Raw genomic sequence first — 18,812 nt, 5'->3', positions numbered from 1 at the left:
GCGCGGAGGCCCCGCCGGCGAGGCCAGGTGCTGCCAGCGCGGCGGGCCCTGGTGCATGCCCAAAGCCGGGGGAGGCGCGGCGGGAGCGGGGACGAAACGGAAGGAGAGCCCTTGGCAGACGGGAGGAGAGAAGCTGCTGCGGGGCGGGGAGGGGAGGGGGGCAGGGCAGGGCGACGGAGCGTGCTGCGCAGCGAGGGACCGTCGCCAAACTCCTCGCTCGAGTTGTGGCGCAGGGCTAGCGGCGACCTTGGCTACCGGGTCGCCGCGCTTAAATGCCCCCAAAAAAAGACAGAGACGGGAGGAGGGGTGGCGGGGCGGGGGGCCAAGGGAAGCGTGTGACGCTTGACCCGCATGAAGTGCTCAGCGAGGCCTGTTGCATGCGTTGAAGGCGGCGGGGGGCCGGGCGTTGCGGCTCATATCCCGGTTGGGAGTTCAGGCCAGGCCCTAAGCGGTGTATGTATGTATGTGTGTGTGTGTGTGCGTGCGCCCGTGTGTATATATATACACACACACGCGCGCACACACACACGCAGACATATATATTAAAAAAAAAAAAAAAAAAAAAAAAAAGAGCCAGGTCCATTTAAAGTTGCTGCCGGAGAGCTGTTCTCATTGGTTAGGGGGGAGCTGGAGGAGCGGAGACACACACGGTGCGTGCAGCCCTCGCTGCCGCCGCTGCTGCCGCTGCTGCCGCCGCCGGAGCCGCCGCCGCTGGAGTTGTCTCTGCCGCTTTCCCTGCTGCAGCGGCACAAACGTGACTTCCACCGGTTTGATTATTTATCTTCTCCTCTCGGCCCCTTTCCTTCTCCAAGATGTAACTACAGCTCTGACACTAAGGACCTGCAGATCGCTTAGGTGGCTTGAGAAAGAGAAAAGGGGATATCAAGGGCGTCGTTTTTTGTGTTTAGGGGGAAATTTTCCATTATAATGTTTCACTAAAGTGAAATTTTTTTTGTTTCCTTCGCATTCGTCTTTTTTTTTTTTTTTTTCCCGTCCCCCATTTCTCGGATTTATTGCTAGGAGAATCACATTGTGAGGAAAGAAAGTCGGATTACAAGATACCACTACAAACAACCCCCTCCCCCCAGGATTTTTTCGTGTTTTTTTTTTTTTTTTTTTAAATTGTCGCGGCTTTAATTCATGAAGCAATTGTCCCCTTTTGCAATCAGAATTTGGATACCAGAATGAGCAAAGAAAGACCCAAGAGGAATATAATTCAAAAGAAATACGTAAGTGGTCATAACATATATCATTTGACTCCCAGTTTTAGGAAATGGCAGTGAATGTCAAGTTTATCGGGAATCCTGCAGCTAGCAGGCTTTCAGAACAAATGTGATCCTGAATTTTATTTTTCTGTGGCGTGGCGGGGGAGTTTCCAAGGCCCCCTTTTAACGGGGGAGCCTTCTAGCCAGCTGGGTTATAAAACCCCATTTGTGGAGCGATTCCTCCGGTGAATAAATGTATTGACCTCAAATGACACAATCATAATCTAGTTTTAGATGAAAGGCGGGGAGCTCGGGGGGCTGCCGCGATCATGTCATGAAACTGCATTTTCAGGCGGTTTTGTTAATATTGCGCTTTTGCATGCGAAGGGAGGTATTTTATTTGATATTTTCTTTTTTTTTTTTTTTTAAATGATCTGCGTGTGTTCTGTCCCCGCCTGGCGAAGCGGCGGCGTTGGTTGTTGAAAGCCCTTTAAGTTGAAACCGAGTGTCTGGTTATGGCGAGCTCGTCTCTCGCACTAGCACGTCCCAGCCCCTGGATGCGATCGGCTCCGCCGTGCCACCGAGCCCCGCCGGCCGGGGGACGCGTGCCTGGGGCTGCCTGGGGGAACGGGGAAACGGGGGGTGGGGGTGGCTCGGTACGGTTTAAAAAAAAAACAAAAACACCCCATAGAAAAAACTAGTGATGATGGCTCGAAAATTTGGCCGACAGCAGTGCAGCCCGGGCTGTATTTCTGCCTGGCTTTATGCAACTGCTTAACCAATCCCTTGTAATTGTCTAATCCTTTAAACATATAAATGTGGATGGATAGTTGGATTTTTGTTCGTGCTCCAGTTACGTTTTGATTGGCGTAGGGGAGTTCTTTTTACGTTTGGAAAAACTGAGGGGATTAGCCAAATATGCAGCAAAGCGAATAATAATTTTTATCTGCACGGTTTAAAAAAAATTCCTCGTTCGGGGGATATATACATATATATACGCACATCTAGCTAAATCTTAGCTTTTGGGTACGTTTGCTGCTAGGCTTTAAAAGTTTATATCGCGCCTGTCGCTTGTCCCGATGGTTTTCGGCGGGGGGCGTCCCTTGGCAGGGAGGAGGGTGACCTTCGGGACACTTTTCCTTCGCTATTATATAGATTTGGTAAAAACTGCAGTTGACTCCAGCTGACTGCCGCTATCGATTGCCCGCCCCGCTGAAACGCAGCCCGGGGGGGGTGGGCTGCGCGCTATGTCGGAGCTGGACCCCCCCTTCTCCCCCCCCCCCCCCCCCGAAATTTCCGAATTAAAATACATCCGCATTGCAGAGGAGCTGGGAGCCCGGGGCCGGCGAGTTTAAAGTATTGCATCGAAACGGGAACGGCGGGTGGAAAGTCTGGCGAAACACGCGAGGCGTCCACGTTTCCCAGGCAGGCAGACAAAAGCGGGGCGGGGGGGGCCGCCGTGTTAATGATTAAGGGCGGAGGGGGCGGGGGAGGGGGGGGGAATGTGGGGTGGGGGTGTGCGCGCGTGGCCGGGAGATCACCCCAAAGCGCTGCTCCCCCGGGCTGGCGGGGGCGAACAATGCGGCGCCGCTCCCGCACCGCCGGGCAAGGGCCGAGCGCGGCTCCCGCCGGCCCCGGGGGAGGCTCGGGAGGGACGGGGGCGAGCGCAGCGGGGGGGACAATGTGCCGCCTGCTCCCCGGGCGCAACTTCGGCGGCGGCGCTTGTTTTTACCCCCCTCCCTGCCCCCCCGGTTTCGCTGCGGGCGGCGGGGCCGGCGGGGCGCGCTGGCGGCGGCAGCAACAGGTTGCCGGGGCTGTGACGGGAGCCCGCGGGCCGCCGGCCACGCCGCCGCCCGGCCAGGTTCGCCCTGCTCCCGTGACGTCACAAAGGGAAGGGCCTGCGCGCCGTGGAATCTTCGGCGCTCCGGCCCCCCCCCCTCGCGCCCCCCCCCCGCCGGTGTGACGTCAGAGCCGAGGCGGGGCGGGGGCGGGAGGAGGCCCCGGGGCAGCGCTCGGCGGCGCGGCGGGGGAGGGGAGGGGGCGGCCCGGCCCCGGGCCAGGTGAGCAGGTGCAGGGGCCGCCCGGCCCGGCCCCGCCCTGCCGGTTTCGGGGCGGGAGGGTGATGGATCGCCGCCACGCCGAGGGGAGGGCCGGTCACGTCGCCCACGCGGAGGCGTGGGGACACGCGTGGCACGTTTCCTCCTGCCCGTGACCTTCGGGTGCTGCGGCAGCCCGGCGGAGCACGCCCAGGGCCGCCTCCTCGCCAGTTCAACCGGGCCTTTTGTTGTCCGCCTGCGCGGCTGCAGGTGTGATCGCCCGCCCCCGGGTCGGGGCCGCGGCTTCCCGGCCTCGGCGGAGGCCGCTCGTCTCTTCTCGGGGGCTGCCGTCCCCCCGCCGTCCCGTCAGGCCCGACCCCGCGCCGCCGTGGGGCAGGCCTCGGGCCCGGCTGCCGCCGCAGGTGACCGGGGGGAGGTGGCGCAGCCGGCTGGCGGTGGCCGGGGCAGGCCTCACCTCGGGCCCTTCACCTCAGCGAGGCCGGCCGCGGGTCTCCCAGCCCCGCCGCCGAAGAATGGCTGGCGGGCCGCGGGGCCCACGGTGACCTGGCCGCTGAGGTGAGGGCTGCGCCGGGCAGGGGCGCACCCCGCCGTGAGGAGCGGGGCTCCGGCCGGGCGCCCCCGCAGCTGCCCAGTGGCGCTTCGCCGGCCCCGCGCCTCCTCGGGGCTTTGCCGTGTGGGGAGTGGACCCGGCCTGCGCTGCTGCTGCTGCTGCTGCTTTTCGGCGTTTGCGAAATGAATTCTGAAAACAAAAAGGTGGTGAGAACAATGGAGTAAAGCCTGCGCGTTGCGGGCTGCCGTTGTGGGGGCTTGGCTCCCCGTGCCGTAAGTGGCTGCAATTAAAAGTTCTCTTAAACTTTGAGAGCGTTATCTTTTGCGACTGATAACCCAGGAATGAGGAAATCCGTGCGTGCATCTTTTCTCCCGGGCTTTAAGGACGCTATCAATTTTTAAAAGGACCATGGCTGACTCATACAAATCTTTCTTCTCACTTTACCCTCCTCCTTCGCAAACATCTTTACATATCAAATATTGCCTTTTGGCTCAGGCCTCAGAAAACTGACAGCTTTTGTAAAGCATCAGCCGAGAAGCCAGACTGCATTCAGTATGCGCTTGGAATTAATAGTTCTTAAATGAAAAGCTTTGAAGTCTTAAGTGTAATTTCACAGGTGCATTTTTCTGCCTGTTTTTGTGATGCTGAATAGCAAATCTGCTGTTCTTGCTGGCTTAGATCTCTGCGTATCGGACCTGGATTACTGTCTTAAAATACCTGCACAGTTCTGCTATGGTAGCAGATGGCAAAATACAATTAAGGAGTAATGTTGCTACTGTCACCTCGCGTGATTTGTTTCCTTGTCCTTGCAGAAGTAAAAGTGCTGTAGTCTGCCATGAGGTGACACGCTTCACCTACAGACGGCCTGGTAAGCTCCTCAGGCTGAGGGCCGGCAAGGCCTGTCCAGGATTAGCGTGCTGCAGACATCTGAGGAGAGCTCCCGGCGGTGCTGCAGCCTGTGAAACAATCCTTTCTGCTTGAGTGTGCTTGTAGCGGGCTCAGGGAGTTTTGGAGAGGGATGGGAGGTGGTGACCATGCAGCAGCACCACCTCCTCCCCAGTCAGGGATGTTTCTTTGGGCAGGGGCCTGGCCCTGAGCACCCCCAAGGCTTCAGCCAGAGCCTCCTGCCCTGCTTTATTTGCTGTGAGAGTTTCCTCGTTTCCTTCCTGCAGCCCCACAACTGCCAGCATGCTTTAAGTTTGACCACTTCCTACAAGAAGTAATGTAAATACACCGGTTGTAGCAGAGGCACTATTCAGTGTACATTGCATCTTATTTCACATAACTTTCTGGAGCTTTCTTGTGCCGGGTCTTTTGCAGGCTTGCAGTAAAAGCACGCTCAACTTTTTTTTTTTTTTTTTTTTGTCTTCCCGCTGTGTGTGTAAATTCAGCTAACAGTGTAAGGGTGCTTGCTGTGCTGGAGATCTTGAGTTTGGGTTCCTCTTAACCTCCTCCTGGTCTCTTGAGACTACAGCATTATGGTGTCAGTGGCTATAGGACAGTGTGTAACTAGAAACTAGTAATTAAAATCCTTCCTTTTTGAAGGAATATTTATTTTTTGCTATCAACAAATGCTTTACCCTGAGATGCTAATGGACTGCTGCTCACTCTGATGGACTGTGAGGCAGGAGGCTGTGTAAGATGCTGTCCAGAGTGAATTGTAATGAATCAAGGCCCCTGTGAAGAGTTTCTAATGTTCATTAAGCACTTTTGCCTTCTCTTATGAGGCCTACTAACCCAGTATTAAAAGTATATTACCCCTTCCTTTTCTGTAAATGTAAGATAACAGCTAATGTTACGCGTATGGTAAAGTGTGGTACAAACTCAGCTGATTCTGTGAGGCAGTAGCATTCACTGATGAAACAGAAGTCTAAATTATTTGCCTCAAGCTACATACTGTAACGGTGGCAGAGATGGAACTAATCTGTATTTCTGCAGCTTACAGGCTCTTGCTACAAGGCACAGCATCTGCTATACAAGGACTACTTTATGCAGTTCAAACTTTCTTCAAGATTTCCCCTCTCCCCAGTTATGTTCTGGACTGTTAGATTAACAGTATGTAATAACAGCAGCAACAACAAAAAAGATACATTTTGGTATGGATACTTGATTTGAGTGATGATTATACCCTGCAGCTGATAGAGACCAGTTGATACTGTGATGACTCAGCTGTGGGAGTATTACATAAAATAGGTCAATTTTTTAATCTCATAGTCTGAAGCTAAAGAGACTCCAGGTTTAAAATTTATATTTTCTTTATACACATTACTGATATTTCCTGATCTGAACGCAACTAAAAGTTCTTGAGGAGGAGGAAAATGGATTTTGGGGGTTGATTTGGGTTTGTAATGGTTTGATGGTTTGGGTTGGTTTTTTTTTTTTTTTCCATTTATATTTTACAGTGACTGAATTCAATCAATTTGAACTTGGGGAGGGAGGGGAAACACCAGCTGCTTTCATTTCTAAAGTTTCCAGTTTGCAGCACTCAAGTGAAAGGGAGGCTTAAAGGTAATTTTAAAGTAGGGAAAGGAGAAGCAGAGACACGTTTATTATTTATTTACCAGCACCCAGCTTTTGTGTTATTTAGCAGATGTGGAATTTGCAGAGGAATACATGCATTGCTGCGAAATCCAGATTTGCATTTTAAAAACATGCCCTTTTTTCCCCCTAGTCCTTTGCATGGCTTTCTTCCCGACTATAAATGTAAACCAAGTGTAAATGATGCATTATTTGCCTTAGTGGGCAGACAGTCTGAAAACAATAGTGCTGATGGATTTGACTGCCTCTGTGTAAGATTAACGGGACATTAACTTTCAAGTCTAATAATGCAAATCTCAGTGTTGCCAAACCTGAGCTTTCCTTAAATGTTTCCTGGTGCTGATGGCTCTAAATGTCCCTATGCTACAGCCAAAACTTCAGCTGACGGTTTTTATGATCTAGCTCTTCACCTTCCAATACAGAGCCCCTTAACCTGTTGTTGTGACTTTAGACAAAAGGGTAAATGGAGTTTAATGTCCAAGTGAGTGATGGGGTATGGTACGCATATACTTTTTATACATAGTACCATTTTTTATTTAAAGCATTTTTAAGTGGTAGGAAGCCACCAGGAAACTTAAAAGCTGCAAATCGCTTGTAAAATTCAGGTCTAGTAAGTGAGGAGTACTTGGCGCTGAAATTCAGATACAGGAAATAATATGCTTGCCAAAATGTATTTGGTGTTCTCTTAGATCTTTGATGGGTTGGTTGTTTTGCTGGCTCGTTACTACTGGGAATATTGGATGTGATCCTTCTTGGTTTTTAATGGGCAGGTTTTATTTGGGAACTCTTGGTTTTCATTTGTAAGGGTGGGTTTATTTCAGTCAGTCACAGAAACGTTTTCTCAATGAATCGGTAGGTAGAAGGTTTAAAACCATTTGCCATTTCACTTGCTCAGGTTTCACACTTTCCCTCATGTAATGACATCCTGTTCTGATGTTGTTCCTTCAGTAATCCGGCAGAGGCCTGGTATTTCCAGTGGTGGGCTGTGGGAAAGGAATAAACTGTTTAATTATAGCAGTGAGGGCTTGTTTGAAAATACGCTAGCTGTCTTCCCCTCCACGTGGGTTTTCTTTTTGTCCGTTGTTTCCTTATGCAGATCAAGGGTCTGAAGCTGTAAAACGCTGCTGTTCAACTTGCCCTGCAAGCGTGGCCACGCTTAGTGGCAAAGCTGAGCAGTGGCTGAGAGCATTGCCATGTGGAACGCAGTGTCTCGAGGCTCTTGGCTAGAGATCACGGCTCCCTGGTCTGCGAGCAGACGTATGGTGTGAGTGTACCCCATCTGCTCCCGTGCGAAGTTTATCGGCTTAATTTATGCTGCTGCAGAAAGCTCTTCAGAGTGACCAGCTTGGCTGAGCACAGAAGCAAGAGATAAAAAACACGCTCAGGTGGAAATCATCATTCCACTGTTTCACATGGGGAAGAGTAGCATGTGAAACTGCTTCAGCATTTCTGCAGCAAATCTCTCATCCTGAACTGGCGCATCATAAACCGTATCACTTATTTTTATCTGGGGGAACAAATCCTCCTTTAATCAGGCATAAAAGCAGGATTGTGTGATTAAAAAAAATGCAGTGAAAACAAAATGAGAGACCTATACTAAGGTCTCCTTACACTTTCTGCATCTAGGTCAGGCCTGTGGAGCAGGAGTAGTTTCTGGTCAGGTTCAGTTTAGTGGCTGTAGGGTTGCTACAGCTGCAGTCAGACGTTTTGACAGTGCTAAAATCTGTTTAGCAAAAATGTGACGATGCCCCTGAAGAGTTGCATCACTTGAGGGACATGACTTTTCTTAGTCTTTTCTTAATGTCTCTCTTCTGTAATGTGTAATCTGCTTGGTCTGTCCTGCTTGGGTTCTTGCAGTCTTTTTTGCCCGGTTCTTCCCTTGATCTGCTCTGCAAAAAGTCAGCTTTGGATCTGTGGCTATTACTCTGTTGCTTTTACTTCCTAAAGGCTAGAAGAAATGCAGATAATAAGAATCGAGTTGACAAACTGTGGCCTGTTGCTGTGCTTCAGGAGGGCTTGTGGTATTCACGTCCCAGCGCTCTGCTTTGAGTTCTTTGAGCTTGCTTCGCTGATCTGACATCTTTTGGATGACGTGATGGTTGCAGGAGATTAGCATGTTTTGGCACACGCATGCTATGATGACTGGCTAACGATATTTATAAAGCTCAAAAATAAACCATGGGAGCTCATTCTGACATAATCTACTAATCTTAGTTTTGCACTTTGATACTGTGTTGTCTGAGCCAAGTTAGGATAACTATATATTGCAAGCAATTCATTTTTAGCTTTGCTTGCAGATTAGTGTTGAAGCAATGCATGCTCTTAAATTAAGGATGATGGGAATGAGTTTGGAGAAATTATGGGCTCTTTCAACTATATGCATATGGAAATCAGCTCTGTGCATATTTTTAGAATGTGTTTATGTGTGTGGGTAGAGGTACATGTTCCCCAATATTTCTGGACAATGTTGTGTACTGGCATTTTGACATGATGTTTTTTTCCCTTCGCTGCCCACAGGAACAGGACAGTACTCTCTGCCCTTTCCCACATTTGTATGTTAGGGGAAGGACTTTCTCTTCTCTTTGAGGATTGTGCTTTATTTTCTTCCGGATAAAAAAAATAAATAAACTGCTACTGCTGTGAGTAAACTTTAGTCTTGTGCTAGCCATCCTGCTAGTCACGCTGTATTTTGGGGAGTCCAACCAAGAGACTAAGCTTTTGAGGCTCCTCAGTGACAGAAATTAGGGTTTCCCCTGACAACTCCATTTAAACAGCTAATAACAATTTTCTGGCTATGTTTGGGAATGGCCTGCATTTTTAAGAAATACAAAGAGGAACTTGCAGATGTAAAGCATGCAAGTCAAGTGAATTGCGATGTGCGAATATTTTTTGAGGTTGCTGCTAATAAAGTGAACGGAAACCATGAGTCTTGGCAAAGAGTCTGTCCCGTGTCTCACTCTTTGAGACACTTATCATTATTTTTATGAGTTGCATAATTTAGCATATAATTTTCTATGCTGTTCTAGAACTGGGGAGTCTTTAAGCCCCCAAAGCACACAGCCTAGAAATTGCATTTGGACTTCTAAGTTGCTGCAGGCTACCACCATATGTTTATAGGTTTTTTTTTTTTCTTTTTATAAGGTACCTATTAGGCAGACTAAGGGTGATTTAGAGGAGGGATATGTTTCCTTCTTTCTCGCCTTTTTTATTTCACGGATATTACTTTCAGCCAGTTTGTCCCACAGAGTTCTTTTTGGTACATCAAAGTTGTAAGCCAAATCTCTCAGCTGCAGTGTGCATGCTAAAAACCCCGTAATACAAATTTCCAACCCTGCATGTATGCCAGATCAATTAACTTCTTAACTCAACTCAAGCTGAAAAGAAATAGTACCGCTTCTGTTTTTGTTTCAGCCCTGCAAAACTTGGTCCAGACTTTCAGGTTTACAAAACTCAAAGCCAAGCAAAAAGGTTTTCTGTTATTGTTTGTAAAGTTGACTGGTAACTAGGCCAGTGTTGTACATGGTTCCTTTTTCGGTGATGTTCCAAATGAACAGCCTTAATGTGAGTGCTTTTCATGGAAGGATGACATAGATGGATGCCTGAGATACAATTTTCTGATTGATGGTCACTTCCCCCCTCCCTTCTGGAAGCATAGTGATAATGATGAAAATTCTCATGGCCTATTCCCGTCGTGCAGGCTGGCTTTCTGAGACCAGGGAACGTCCCTTTCAGTTTTGGATATAAAGCAGAAGTTGATGTGTTGGAATAGTATTTCCTCTAACTATTTATTAAAAAGAGGTACTACACCCGAGTAAGATTGTAAGGAGAACAACGTAGTCTTTCTGCCACTGAGGCCTTTATCTTAAGTTTGAAAAGCTTTTACCAATGTTAATTTTTTTGTTCTAGTTATTCAACATATAATGGGGACACAGTAATACCACTTTGTAAGACAAGAGGCTTTGTGTTACTTAAAAGCTGGAGTTACAGCATGTTACAGTAACTGCAACTTGTGAATTATTTATAACTTGGAAGAAATAATGGTTGTCCTAATGGCAAATAATTTTGAAGCCGGCTTTTTCTTTTTTCCTAAGTCTGTCTGTGATGCCTTGAACGAATAAAAACTACCAAAAATAAGGAGTAACCATTGAGAGAAGCTGTCCTGTCCCCTTCTTCCTGTCTGTGGTGGAAATGTCCTGTGTGTAGCTTTTGCATTTTGCTTTTGGTAACAACATCATGACTGTGGAGACCTGTAAGCTGCCTTATGCCGTGTTTTGATGATCACTTTAAGCCTGCACTGCACTGAAAGAAGTGGTTTAGTCTTCCTCCGGCTCCCTGTTCCCCCTCTGTTCTGCAGGCCAACATGTGTACCAGGTGATAACTCCCACTGCAGACTGGGGACTTTCCAAGTTAAAACTGAACTGACAAAATGTGGTTGATTTTTAATGTGGATTCATTTAATATTGCAGTTTGTGATGTAGCTGTAAAAATACTTGGTCTGGGGAAAGTGCTGCAGGGACATAAAATGAAGTGGCATGGGAGGGGTGGGGTTGCTTCTGTTAGCAATAGTGTGAGCTTAAATGGGCTGTGAAATTATGACTAAATAGGAGTCAAGATATATGTTTTATTTCCTAGCAAACAAAATTAGCTGTCCTTGTCTGTTCTAAGGATTGTTCGGGCATGGATTTTGCTGTACTGTCCTACTGCTAGAAGCATGGTGAATACTAAACAAGGTTGAAATGGAAGTTAGGCCATGCAGGTGAAAATGAAGCTGAAGGTGTTTGTGCCTGTGGTCATGGTAGTGCCGTGATCGTTTCCGAAGTGCTAGAATGTGTTGGAAGAGGATTAAAAACATGCCGCTGTTCTTATGTGTTGTGCTTGCTGAGGTAGGATCTGAACAATTTTAACCTTAAACGAGAAGAAAAAAGAGGAAGAAAATAAAATTAAGATAGCTGTGCTACTGGAAGCTGAGTTCCAGCACTAAACGTGGTAGAAAAAGTAGTAGTACTCTTTTTAATTCAACAGCCACATGCACCCACCCCACAGCACAGGAGCTCCACTGTGGAAGTGAAGCCAGTGTAGCATTTTACTTTCTACCGCAAAGACTTGCTTACAGAAGGGAGTTCCTCCAGAAATTTCCCATGACTTTATTTGTTTTATTTTGTACTACTGAAGAACAAGCTCGGATGGCTTCTCTTGTTAAAACCACTTGTGTCTATCAAATGTGCAAGTGAACCAAAGTGCTGATGTATTTTTGCCCCAGGTTCCCAAGCAGTGTGAGAAGGCCAAACCATGTCAAATCAAGAAGCTATAAAAAACAAGGTTTCTTTTAATTAGAGGAACATCAGTATGTGGCATCACATGCCTTTTTCTCCCCATAGAAGGCCAGCAGTGATGACCCTACTGATCTTTCCTTCTTCATATAGTGCTTTGGCCATATCAATACAACCGAAGAGCTGCATACAAAATAGGGTCACTGAAATTTATCAGGCTTAAAAAGTAGTTATGCCAATGCTTTTTCTCTTCTTTCTTCCCCTACCTCCTCATCTTTAAATAGTCTGGTTTCAGTGCAGCCCTGCAAAGGCTGCTGTTTAGTGGCACAGTAAGGGAACGATGGGGCCCAAGGACCTCTTTGGCTTTGCTGCGGATTAAAAAGACGTGTGGAACTGCACCCTCAGTTTTGATCCAGCAAGGCGCTGTAGCACGTGCCTGTCTCGAATGTATGAATACTCTTACTGACGTCAATTGAAGTACTTGGAGCTTGTTAGTTAAGCACATGCCGAAGTGCTTTTCAGGGCTGGAGATTTTGCCATTCCTATGTAAGAGTGTGTGCAAGTATTTGCAGGCAGGAATGTTGGTTTTCTAAGAGGGTGATGGCCATTTAATGGTTTTAATGGCTTTACTAGATATAGTCCTGCCTGTTGGTTTTTCTGAACTGTTTCTTTTGCTTTTTGTTTTTTTTTAGCATCTTCTCCTAGTATTTTATTTAAATGTATTAACTGTTCTTTTTCTTTTCTTGTTCTTCTCTTCATTATAGTGTGCATGTGTGCATAGTACGGGCATTTTTTAGAGTTCACCCCACCACCCTCTTGTCTTCCAGTCCCATGCTTTTCTCTTCCTCTCCTTTCTGTGTATTTTTCTGATTGGGCTCCTCTATCCACTTCGTCCCTGTCTGAGGAAATTAGCTGTTGCGAAGCTGCTGCCATCTCTTTGCAAAAAAGCAAAACAAACTGTTGTTGCAGTATTATTTTCTTTTCCTGAAGGCCGGAGGGGGAGATGAGGAGGTTCCTGCAGTTCATTTTAGGGGCAGCTCCATAGGAAATAATTTAGAAGGGGAGGAATTGCACTGTTGCTACCTGCCTCTCAAGCCTGTGTGCAGAATTTGAGCGCTGGTTACAGAAAATACTGACTGTGTACTTATATTATGCAAGGCTCAGCAAACTGCTAATGCGCAAATACTGTGGAGGAAAAGTAGAACGTGGCCCTGCTCATCCCATTTTACAGTCCTTTTATGAACTTTTGGGAAATTGAATCCTGCTGATGTGAGCATTCAGGAAAAGCTAATTTCATAATTCACATACATTAAAGGCTTTTATTTATAAGACATTAATATTCATGCTCTTGCAGTCAAGAGCAGCATTAAGTGACATGACTGACCAGTCGTAAAAAACAGTGCATAGTTTCCATTATTGAAAGGATCTCTGCAATCTCCATTTGAGTATGACCTTCCGGAGTAATTACAGGTGGTCAGATGTCTTCCAGGCTAGGGGGCAGACCAGGTATAATGATTTCTGGGCCCTGTTGCTTTGGAGAGCAGGAATACAGTTTTCAGCATAAATATCTTAAGAAAAGTATGGTCTCTTAACGTCTTCTGAGTAATGTAATTTCTTTATCTCATACTCAATATTTCATTATAATAATACTTGACCTGGCTCCTATGAAAGCTGGTAGTGTATCATGCAGAAGAAGGAAATGTGTTTATGATGTAGGTGATGATGTTTTTTTCCCTCACAAGCATCTTTTCTTATACTCTTGTTGATTCCGCATTTTGTGGTATCATTTTATGCCTGTTACTCTTGCAGTCATGCAAGGATGCAGTGAAATTAATTCCCTGTGGGCATTTTGGAAATTACAGGTTCACTAATTCAGAGGGAGGAGAGTGAAAGGAGAATAAACTATTCTTTCTTTCTTACTTACTTTTTTTTTTCCCTTTTCTTTTTTCTTTTGCTGACTTTTCTCAAATCCTGCCAGGGGTGAGTGTCATTTTTTCCCCTTACAGACAGCCCATCTCTTAATGCATTACAACCCCATGTCTTCTCATGCCTGATGACTGGTCAGGCCATTCCTGCGTGGGTCTGCCTCCTGGCCCAGATGGGACCCGGAGCGGTGTTCCTGCATGCATGCCTGCCTGTACGTGTCCTGCTTTCCCCTCTGGAATAGCATCGAGTTGACCACAGGGATTCCCTGGCAAAGTGGTCAGAAGCTTTTTAGCTTTTCAGAATATGTTTTTTCTGGATATGCCTTTTCTTTCTTTCTTTTTCTGTCCTTTTCATGTCCCTGTTCACCTTGCGTAACCATGAGTAGGTATGTAGCACTGACTGAGGGACTGCCTGGTTATCAGCTCTGTAGACTCCATCTCCTTCACATGAGCTCTTTTCAGAGGCGCTTCAAAGCGTTGTCATTTTATTGCCTGCACGCTACAAGCATGACTGCAGCTGCATCTGGGGCTTTGTCAGGGAAACAGGAGTGTGGTTGGCTCTGGAGAGCTAACCTGCCCTCTAGCACGGTTTGTGAAACCAAGGTTAGTATGACGTGAGAAAAATGGCCAGGATATGTATCCGTGATTGGAGTCCTGCTTGTGTGGAGGATGGCTTGCCCCCAGGTTCCTGGTTAGCTCTTACCACAGTCCCTGTCTTTAGCTATCTTGGCAATACTCTGCTGCTTTTACTTTTGGGTCCTCCCTCAGCATTGTGTTGTGGTCATACCTTCAGAAGATCAGCTCCAGCTTGGCTAACAGGGACGATAGCTTAGGAAGGAAGTACCTCTTCATCTCTTGTAATGGAAGAGTATACATGAGCACACTATGCTGTTGTCTTTGGAAGAAGACTTTGACGGTGTCTGTTCAGGCATGTTTTTGAAGGTATTCTGAAATTTGCTCTCAACTATCCTCTGTATAAATGATTTATCACCATTCTTCTGTTCCCATGGAGCAGTAAATCGCGTCTGGGCTGAAAGGTTATCCTTTTTCCTTAAAAGGCTTCATACTTTTGCACAGCTTCTTCCTTTATTTCATGCTTTCCAAATGTCCAGGTATTTTTTTCCCCACCAGAGAAAACTCAGTATTTTAATCAGGAACCAACATGTTACAAAGCTGAAGCAACATAGTGTAGCACTTCAGCTTTGAAAACTCATTCCTCCATGGAAGAATGTCATTGAGATAGTTCCAGCTGTTTTCCAAATTTACAGTCCACTGACTTTCTCAGTGATTAGATCATCTTCAATAAAAGCAAGGATCTGCAGTTGATCTGAGGGAGTTAATACATAGTTTAATTTCAACACACATGAATAATGTTAAGCCTATGCATAAACTAGTCTAGTTAAGGAGAAGAACAAAATAATAGGTGATCTCTTGAGGCAACCCTTTGAAACAAGATGTAATATCTTACAAATTTTTAAGCACGTAAGAAAGAAGATTGAATAGCTGGCATTGTTTGAGACAGAAGTCTGTAAGAACAATTCTAAGACTGGCTGACTGACCTACCATTCAGCTTAGAAACTAGGACAACATCTGGTAAAGGAAATCTGTTATACTGGACTAGTTATCAGGGCTTCTAATCCTGTCATAGATAAGAGAATATAAAACTGTCAAAACCAGGGGTTTATATCTGCATCTCCCAGGTTGCTGTCATTTGCATGGCTTTTTTTTTTTTTTCTTAAATTGGTTTGGTTGGTTGGTTCTGTAAGAAGGCCGTAAAGAGATACCAAGGCTATTTCCACAACACCACCACCCTCAGGTTCTTGAAAGTGTCAGTGTCTGCTCTTGGGGTTACCTGTAGCAAAACTAGTTGTCTGCTTACATTCACGTATTTCATACTCTGTTCGTGCCATGGCATGAGAAAGTGCTCTGGAGCAAACTGTAATGCTATACAGCCTCATTTCGTGATATTTTCCAGTGCCTGCCTTGTCTAATGCCTATCTAAGTAAACCTTCTCAGCAATTCTGTGTTGGCGAGGTTGGTAATCTCACTCTTCTTTCTGTAGAAGATTCATGTGTCTGGCGCTTCCTGGGCTAGGTTGAAGATCTGCGTTATTGTCACTTCGGAAAAGTACCTCTGCCCACGTTTTCTTTTTCTCGGCACAGCAGAGTGTCATTGTTATTGTCAGTTTAACTTTCTGATGTGGAGGACCAACGCTGATGTTACTAGGCCTTAATAAACAACCTACCTTTGGATGACTATTACTGTTGTGATAAAAATGATACAAGGTTGGTTCCTCATTGATTTATGCTTTTTGGCTGGCTTCCAGGATGAAACTGTAACTTCATTACACAAGAGTTTCAGAACAGTACAGAGTTGTCCATTTATTTTCTTCAACTGTTATTGAGGTGACAGCTTGCCTTTGGAGGGTCATATATTCAAAAGCTGCCAATTGGATCTTCAATTTAGCCAAACGTGGCACAGAGTCTGAAGTGCATTTTTTGCCTACTACCCATCCAACACCACCACCTTTCCCCTCCCCTTACCATTACCTTCTGCTCTCACTCCCTTTCTTCCCCTTCCCTTTCCCCCAGTTCCTCCTGCTGAAAATAAAGGCCTGGGAACAGAGGCAATGCCACAAATAAAAGGAATTAGTTTTTTTGCTGTTGCTGCCTGTAATTTTGGTTTCTGTTAATAAGACTTTAGTTTCTCTGGCTACATCAGTTCTGCATTGTGGAGAAATGCTTGGGTTTCAGAAATGGCAAATGAAAGATACTTTTCATCTTGTTATTTCTGCTAACCATACTCCTGCCTCTTAAGTTAGCTGCTTATTTCCAGATTGCTCCTTGTGACTTTTGTTTTCCTCCTGCCTTGTCAGTGCTCTCCGCTGCTTTTTTGGTACCTTTACTTGGGAAATCATTGTTTGAAAGCCTGTGTGAAGTCATCATCGTGATGTTTATGTATTTAATTGAGCCATTCTCTAGAAGAAGGTTAAACAAGTAGAAGATGAACTGTGCACAATATCTGCCTATATACTGCTTTAAATTAGAAAGTACTTTTCTGTTATGGTACCCAGAGAAATGGTTTCCTCACATTGAGAAACTGTGAGGACAGGTTTAAAATCTTCTTGTGTCAGTGGGATAGCGCCTTGAATTCTTCTGTTTTACACAGCTTAGCTGCTTTTTTTGCATGTCTCTGTGCGTTCCTGGAAAAAGACATGTTTTTGTGGTTCAGTCTTAAAGAAGTGTTCTTCATAACTAAGCAAGATGAGCTGAATAGTCTTATTTTATTAAGTAGACAGCTCTATTTGGGTTTCTCTGACCTGTCTTTTAAATATGATGTTAAATGCAATGGAAGAATAGACTTTCAGTTCTGAACCAGTGTGTTCTGCCTGTGGAAACTCTTTTTTCCGTTAATTACTTTCAAATTACTTCTCTCAAGGAATTCCTGACTCTCTTTTTCAGTACATATTTATGTACTTGTAAAATGGAAAAAAATTATAATCAATACCTGACTAAATAGTACTATTTAATGCATTAAGTTGCTTGCTTTAGTCCCGAAAGAAACTCTTAACAGTGGTATTAGATTAATGCATGCATGCGTCCATTTCCTCTAAGGTTCTGTCTCAAATTCCTTTTGATCTCAAGATCGATAATTTTGACAGTTATTTTAAGTCTTGGCTGTTTATACATTACTTTTATAGAAGTTTGTCATATGTTTTGTAACTTTAATATGGATTATTTCTTAATTTTGCCTTGTTTCCTACTTAAGCAATATTCTGTAATTACCTGATTCACTGTGGTTGTGTGTAAATGAAACTATGAAATCTGTTGTCAATTAGCAATCAGTGTGGTATCCATATTTTTAAATGTTATAAATTGCCTATTAGAGCTAATTTTCCAGGGCATCTCTATCTCTGTTCCTAATGTAATGCAGAATATTTTACAATAATGCCTAGGTTAACAATGATAGTCTTGCTGTATTGTGCAAAAAAGGCTTCTGTGCAGACCCAGCTGGGTTTCAGGCTTAATTCATTGCTCTATGGTGGGATCACCACAGCTGCTGTGGGGCCTTTACAAATGCAAAAAAGCTGTCAGTGTTTGTTTCATCAGATGCATAAGTGATGAGGCCAAGTTGAGGAATCCATTCCAGCACGCGGTGTGCATGCTGGAGGCATTATTGTTTACAGAATTAGTGTCTTAATGCTTTAAAATACATGGTGCGTGTTTTGCCTTAGAGCAAAATATCTCAGGAGTGAGATGGTTTAAGGACCCTCTTCAATTTAGTCCTCTCTTGTTTGCCCTGACTCATGTAATTGTGCATCTGAATTGCTGCACTGTACCTGCCTTGGTCACAAGTAATTCAGTTCTACTCCTGTCATGTGCATCGTTTTTGCTAATACTTTGATTATCGTACGCAGTCACAATTAAATAATTGCACAGCTTTAATGCAGATCCCCCTCCCCCCCCTTAAGTGTCAACCAGAGGAGTTGCGCTAACAGTCTCCTATGGTCACCAGAAGTCAGAATACTTCTTTTGGCTGTCAAGGCTTGAACGAGGTTCCTTCCAGCCAATTAGAGAGTAACGATGATTGGTTTCAGAGGGTGCTGCTTAAGAATGCAAAGCATGCCTCTGTGGTGGGGCCGAGCACACAGCTCCTCTGCCCATTCTCCTTTGCTTTGCTTGAGGTTCTAGGGATGTAATACGGAGTAGGGCTTTGGCTTACGTGATGCCAGGCTTTTGAGGGATAGAAGCGGGGTGTCTGTGTGTGTGTGTTGTGGGGGGGGGGGTGTTCAGGTTTTAAATTGTTTTCCTGTGGGAGCGTTCATCTGATCTTCCAGTCTTTGTTGCAGTCTGTTGCCTGCTAGTGTGAGGTTTCATTAGGGCACACCACCCTTCCCCGTATCATGTAACTCCACTGATAATAGGCATTGCAGGAATTTTAACTAATGTGCTGTTTAAGCCATCATCGCTATGATTTTATTAAATGTGCTTGCAGCGTGGAATTTTGCTAATGCTGTAGAGTGATCTGTTATGCAAATTGAATGTAAGAATAGGCTAGTGGGGATTTGTTGTCTGCATATTGGAGACCTGTCTTTTGCATTTGGAAATGAAATGAGCTAAATGGTGTCAGTGTAGGCTGCTGCTGAAACGTTCAGGCAGCCTTTGCTTCCCTGGTTGGGGGTGCAGTATTGTCACCGGAGGGAATGAGTTTGGTTTGTAGGGAGGCCAGCCTGTCTGGAAGCATGCTTGCTCCTGGTGCTTGCTGGA

At 45.6% G+C, this 18,812-nt stretch overlaps 1 protein-coding gene across 1 annotated transcript in view; it reads left to right on the top strand.

The window, feature by feature from the left end:
- Positions 1–345: 345 nt before the first annotated feature.
- JARID2 (jumonji and AT-rich interaction domain containing 2) overlaps positions 346–18,812 on the top strand; it is a 225,032-nt gene continuing 206,565 nt past the window's right edge. Inside the window, exon 1 of the mRNA XM_080381719.1 lies at positions 346–1,229. Within this exon, the coding sequence (XP_080237845.1) occupies positions 1,185–1,229 (45 nt within the window). The 5' untranslated portion in view covers positions 346–1,184. The remainder of the gene's footprint in view (positions 1,230–18,812) is intronic.

This window comes from Falco punctatus (assembly GCF_963210335.1).
Source record: "Falco punctatus genome assembly, chromosome: 3".
NCBI classification, from domain to species: Eukaryota; Metazoa; Chordata; class Aves; order Falconiformes; family Falconidae; genus Falco; species Falco punctatus.
Note: the sequence above shows the minus strand (reverse complement) of the source record. Positions and strands in the feature narration are given on the sequence as shown.